Source organism: Euprymna scolopes, chromosome 43, assembly GCF_053919585.1.
Source record: "Euprymna scolopes isolate OS-2025 chromosome 43, ASM5391958v1, whole genome shotgun sequence".
Lineage (NCBI taxonomy): Eukaryota > Metazoa > Mollusca > Cephalopoda > Sepiida > Sepiolidae > Euprymna > Euprymna scolopes.
In genome coordinates, this window is record NC_136524.1 from 18067093 (window position 1) to 18073958 (window position 6866).

The 6866-nt window shown below is 32.5% G+C and overlaps 1 protein-coding gene across 2 annotated transcripts in view; it reads right to left on the reverse strand.

Annotated features, from left to right (window-relative positions):
• Nucleotides 1-272: 272 nt before the first annotated feature.
• The window catches only part of LOC145268220 (paired box protein Pax-1-like), a 243054-nt gene continuing 236460 nt past the window's right edge, over nucleotides 273-6866 (reverse strand). For both annotated transcript variants that reach the window (XM_080123523.1, XM_080123522.1), the window contains one exon: nucleotides 273-4450. In XM_080123523.1, coding sequence (XP_079979649.1) covers nucleotides 3675-4450 — 776 coding nt within the window. In that variant the 3' untranslated portion in view covers nucleotides 273-3674. The remainder of the gene's footprint in view (nucleotides 4451-6866) is intronic.

Consider the following 6866-nt stretch of genomic DNA (forward strand, 5'->3'; position numbering starts at 1 on the left):
AATTAGCCTCATATGATTCATTAGAAAACGACAAAAGGGGTACCAATCGTGTTGCGTATAATGTAAGTATACACTTCTCACATATATTGAAACATCACGATGATGATAGTGGTGTTGAATAATTCCTCGTCCATGCATATGTAAAAGTATATAAAACACACATCCATAAAAAATGACGAAAGTAAGACGGCGATAAATAAGAAAAAAAAAAAAACAGAATAAAGGTAAATAATACACACAGTAAATATTTTAAATTCAATAAGACAAGAAAATAAAAAAAACAGTGAATCATTTACTTCTTTAATGATACAAAACAAAACATGTTTCCTAAAAATATGAATATTCACAAAAAATGATGAATTTACTAAAAAGAAATGTCTTAAAACTTATAAATTGTGTATTTAGTCATTTCATTTCAATTGAGTTTTTTCTCTAAATAAAATGTATTTTGTTTTAACATGTTTAATTCACACGAGAGATTGTTCATTCCAGAGTTATTTCCCTTGGGAAAATCTGTAATATTTATGCCTAAATGTCAATTTTCTATAACTCAAGTTTCGATTGGCAGTGAATAAATGGACGATTTATTTATATTTTGTCTGAAAAATATATTAACTTTTATTGGAATATGCCAAAGGAAACAGGTTGTTACAATAATGAGTTCAAAATAAAATCTCACCACCAGTGGCGTGCAAAGTAGGGGACAACGGGCTAGTGACTCCCAGGAATTCAAACATGGAAGGAATAAGATGATAATTTATAATTTTCAGCACTGATGAATTGGGTTTTGCAGTCTAACGGTACCGTTAGTCAGGACGGTTAGTCCTCAGGGTATATTACTAGCACCAGTAATTGAGTTATTGGTACTTGTGACTACTTTTGTTTAAAATCTGCTAAATTTAGGAACTTGGTCCAGCCATTATTGACAGAAGTGTCGCTATCTGGCAACCCTACCTCTGACGTGCAAACAAGCATAACTTGTGTCCGTAAATTGTGATGCAATACTAGAACGAATCAATAAGCAGACGTGGCCGCTCTTTCCTAGTTATTATTATTATTATTATTATTTTTTTATTATTATTTTTATTATTATTATTATTATTATCATTATTATTATTATTATTATCATTATTTTTATTATTATTATTATTATTATTATTATTAAATTTACTCAATTTTTGTCTTTACTCTATATCAAAATCGAATAATTTGTTAATCTCATGGGGTAAGGTGCAGAAGTATACAAAGTTTGCCCGGGTCATCAAGAGATCTTTGCATGCCACTGGCTAAATCCATTGAAAATCAGTTTTTGACAATGACATCGTTTCAGTAAACGGGAAAGAAAAGAAATGAAAAAAAAATATATATAAAAAATAAAAAACAAAAATAAAAAAATGAAATAAAAAGAAGAAAATGAGAGCATCTTGTGTGATTATCAAACAGTTCGGTTGTCCTGGATATGGCAATCTTATGTCCACTGTTTATTCATCACAATGTGCGCTACTTTCGGGATAGAGCGTTTTGTTACTTTGTTAGTCTCTTTTTTTTCTTACAGTCGGGAGATGACGTGCAAAACTGTGAGGTAAAAAAAAAAAAAAATTCTGTCCGAGCATCGTTGCTCATGGTTTATTTTCATTTTAACAATATCAATTGCACTCGGCCCCTTAATAATCATCTCTACAAAATGAAATAGAAGTTATCCAATGAAAAATAGATACAGAACGATGACAAAGGAATTATCAAAATATCGTTTGTGGTTTAAAAAAATTCTTAGTCAATAAGCTTTCGATCACTCAGATCTAGATGAAAACTACACTTACAGAACATCATTAGTGTTGTTTTAATTACAGTCTTTATCTAAAATAAAATTCTTTCGCTGGGATAATTCTTTATGAAGATTTTATTTAAATGAATGCGATTATTTTTTTTGTATATTTTGCTCGTTAGTTCGCGTGTTCATGTAGTCAGAAATGAAGCATTTGAAATCTGGCTTTAAAAGTAACGAAATATTTGCATCGTATCTTAACTCTTTAAAATCACTTTTCTATTTTGATATTTTATTATTTCTTTGTAAAATATTGATTTGATAACTGAATTGCAAGCATTCATTTCTATGTTTGCATATTAACATGTTTCAAGTTTCAGTTGAGGGGGCTGATGTAAAATATTATAGATTAGGACGCCTTCCCAACAATGTGTAATCAGGAGACTCCCTACTTTGCCATTAGCTTATCGAGAAATTACACTTCTGACAAGTTATCAAATATGTAAGATTATCAAATACGTACTAAAATGAAGTTAATCAGCTTATCCAGTTTCTAAATTTGTAATATTTTTTTACTCTAACAGATTTAATATCTAAAAAAATATAAAAGGTTTTAATTTTTTATTTAGAAATAAAAATATCCGAAAAGACAATTCATTTGCTATATTCTGTGAAGAAATAAGATCACGCTATTGTATAAAAACAATTAAGGGTGGGCGATATTTCGAAGATAACGCTTTTAAACAAAAATTATTGTAATAACCATTATTGTAATAATCATTATTGCAATGACGTACGTAACGTAAGCTGCTTTGTAATAAATATATTATTTTCCTTTTGTAGTCATACTTTCAAAATCGTATTTACAACCGGAACTAATAATATATTTATAAAGAAAAAGATGTTAACAGAATTGTGATGCGTCATCGTTCATTAAATGGCGACTGGTCTAAATTGATATAAACTGCCATTAATATTTAAAGATAATTCAAATTATTAGATTTGATGAAATTCTTTTACGGTGATCAGAAATCACTGTTTAAAGATAAAATATTTAAGAAATTTACGTCCAAAAATAACAATGACATATGTTTATATAATAACTATTTAATTTATTTAAAATTTAATTTATAAAAGTCTACTTGATTAAACATTTCATAATTTTTCGAGAATTAGTTTTTCTGATCAGTATAAATATTTAAAATTCTTAATGCATTCTTGTTTTATAAAATAAAATTAACCGCTATAAAAATTGATTCCTATAAAATAGTTATTTAAGAAGTTAAAATTATTTAAAGATGAAATATGAAAGCGTTTGTTGTTCGTTATGCGTGATTGATAAAAGTGATAATGGTAAAACCACTTTCCTAACAAAAACGAAATATGTGTGGGTTTGAATAAACTGTGAATCCGTTTGTACTTAGTTTATCCGAAATTTGTTTTCTTATTTGTGAATATGAAAGCATAGAAACCATTAAAAGTAAAAAAATATTAAATTAAGTTAATTTGATTAAAAATTGCAGCGGTTTCTAAGTTTCCATATTTTCAAATTGATCAATGCTTCTAAGGAGAAATGTTTGTTATGTTTCAAGCTGCAACATTTCAAATCATGGACTGTTCATAAAGTGTTCTATCATGGAATTTGAATGTATTGATTCCTAAAAATGAACTAAATATTAAAGAACAACGACTTGATTCTGAACGGAAAAGTCGTTTCATTCCTGGTTTATGGGTTAGCCACAACTATTTTCCATTACCTTTCAGTGGATCCGAATACATTTTACCTCACAGTAATTGTTGAATTGTTTTATATAAAGTTTATTTTATTCAATAAGTCCTTTATTTTTTTCCAAAATGTACTTACAGAGTTCTAAAAAATAAAATTTTCGTCTGTTTCCATTATGTGAAGTCAACTTTGTAAATACATGGGCGACACGGATTTCATGTTTACGCCATAGTAGTTATAATTTTGCCCAAACGAATTGTCCATTGTTGGACCAGGTTGGGACATTGACTGTGGAGGACGGAATCCAAGAATGTCATTAACTGTGTGAGATGATGGCCAAGCCCTCATCATACACGGGGTCACCGTAGACATACTTCCTGGTTTTGTGTTTAGTTGCAGACTAGCGGCCTGTGATGGGTGTTGAGGCGTTGGTACGGAGGGCATTGGTTGTGCCGGGCAGGTGTATGAATAGAATTGATTATAAATTGGGGCTGCAGTAGGACTTTTATCATACTGTGGACTTGCTGGCTGGGTCGGGATATTACTAGCCGTGTTATGATTACCGTTTCCAATTTTATTTCTCAATATTCTACTGATTGAACTTACAGAAGGAACGTTGTATTTGTCACAGACCGCGTCAGCAAGAAGTTTGTCTCTAATCTCCCAAGCGAATATACCAGGGTCTTTTTCTTTATACATCTTAATGTGCCGTACAACATTTGGGGTAGTCACTCTTGGTTTACTTCCACCTATCGCCCCTGGTAGAATCGAACCAGTCTCATTATACCTTGCTAATATCTTGCTCACACATCCATGAGAAACGCGAAGCTGCCGACTGATGTCACACGGTCTTACGCCAAGCTGAGCGAGTTCAACGATACGCAGTCGTATGGCATTTGGAAGCGGTCGACCATTCACAAACACTCCGCCAAGCTGATTCACCTCTCCAAATGTTTGTTCTGAAAAATAAAAATAAAATTCTCTTAATCCATCGATTTATGAACAATTTTAAAGGTAGATTCGGCATCGCCAGGGATCAAATGAGGTACTTTATGTTCTCATGACCTGTAGCTCATGGCACTATTTTATAACCTTTTCCCTGTCTTTTTAATCTTCATAAACATTCAAGTTTGGATGTGTGGGTCGAAGAATTCCAGCCGCATTGATTAAGTGAAAGTATATTAATTCAAATAAGTTTCTGTAAAATTATAATCTTTCACACTCTCGTACTAACTTGCCAAGACCTGGACTCCACAATTTCTGTTCTTTTTTACTTTGTTTCATCTCAAACAATGCATATTATTGGAAATTTCTACTGCGATATGTTTCTCGCTTATAAATACGGGCCACAAGTGAAGAATTGAGCAACAAGCTTTAAATTTCTGCATGTTAGTACTGCCAGGAAAATAGGAAACAGAAAGGGAATTCTAAAAGCAAGTAGCTCGAGAAATAAGCTATTAGGGTAGAAAATTTCGCCATATATATGGACCTCTACCGTAAATAAATAGGATTTCTGCGCTATTCAAGTGAGCCGGAGGTATTTACTTGCTGGAGTAAAAATGCTGTAAATTCATCGGGATACATTAAGAACTTGTTAAACAAGCACAGTGATATAGCGTTGCAGTTGATGTAGCGTTGTAGTTGTCGGGACTAAAGCTGGTTAGGGTTAGTGTACCAACTTAGATGTGACAACAATAATCCATGCAGGTGCTTTACAATGATATAGGATAAGGTGAAATGTTTTCTAGTTCGATAGAGGGGAACTAACTTCTTTGCAGCAGATTTGGCACTGTCTTCTATATATTTATTCTAATTGATGCTGCATGATAATTTTGAAATGTCTTTAATTTTTCAAAAGCATGTGGGCCTAATCTCAGCCCGGCTGTTCTACAAGTATTTTCATGACGAATGCTCCGATGAACTGCAGGCACTTGTACCCCTTCGGCTAAATACCCCCGCAAAGCAGCTAAATCCCACCCTTACACAGTAGAAATGTCTAGAAGTAAGAGCTTTCTACTCCAGCAGTTTCTTCCCCAGAACTGCTAGACTTTGGAATTCCTTTCCGGGTTCCTTCTTCCTTAACTGTACTGGCATGCAGAAGTTCAAGTGTAACGTGAACCGACATCTTGCTGCTGAACCCCCTATATAGTGCCCCTGTGGCTTAGGTCCCTGATAGTAGCCCCCTACATCAAAGTGGCAATATGCCTTGTTTGGGGTGAAAATGTAATAAAAAAATATATAAAATAAAAAGTTTCCGTATTGATCAAAAGAAACGTAGCCAAGTAATGTAGTTTCAGAATATCAGAATATATATGAGGGTCTACATTCCGGTCTGTATGTGAAGAGAGAGAAAGCGTGGGTGGGGGTGGGGGAGAAATGTAATTAAAAAGAAAAAAAAACACTTTCAGGAGAATATTTTATAAACAGTTTTACAAAAAGCAACAAATAAAAGAATGATCATTAGATGAAAAAACTATTTTTATGCTACCTTATACCGCATGACCACGAAACAGACTGTTTCAGATGAACTTTGAAAATTGCCCCCGTATAAAACCTTACCTTTTCTTGTGATGAATCACAATTTCCAGCCCTTAGTGTATATTTTAGTATAAAATAAACAGTTAAAATGTGACTGATAAAATGTAATAGACGACCTCTGACCCACTGGGTCAATATTTGAACACTGAGCACTTTTTCTATTTTCATAACTTTTTTTTCTTATCCTTTATATTCTATATTTGCATAACCGTATCTCTTTCACAACTACTACTACTACCACAACCACAATTCCTCGCAATCTAGAACATTCAATAGAACTATTAAAATAGATAAAATCCGACGATATGAAATTTCAAATGGAGACAGACAGACCTAGAGTCTCGACGTTTCTCATGTCTTATGCGGGCTTCCTCAATGACGAGAGGGTCGAATGTTTAGGGCTATATATACAAATAGGGTGAATCTTTATGCAAATTAACACACACACAGTGCTCAGTAAAAATGGCACGGTAAAAAATGGCACCGGTAAAAATGGCCATAGTGAATAAGCTACACTGAATATTACACACCTATCGAGATTTTAGTAAGCCAATCAACTCTAGTATCCACCGCGCCCTTCCTTGAAGTTTACGCAAAAGTTTATACTTTCGTATATTAATTTTATGTGAGCAAATGAAGTAGTTATATATATATATATATATATATATATATAATATGCCATGGCTGTAAAAAATGATATAAAGTAAATTAAGAAGGTAGTCTTTAGATGTATCCTGTATCTAAATTGTTTCCACTGATAGAGAGACGTATGGAAGAAACTATTTACTTTGACTAATAGTATTAGTAGATAAGGAAATGAGAAAAGATTCAATTAAA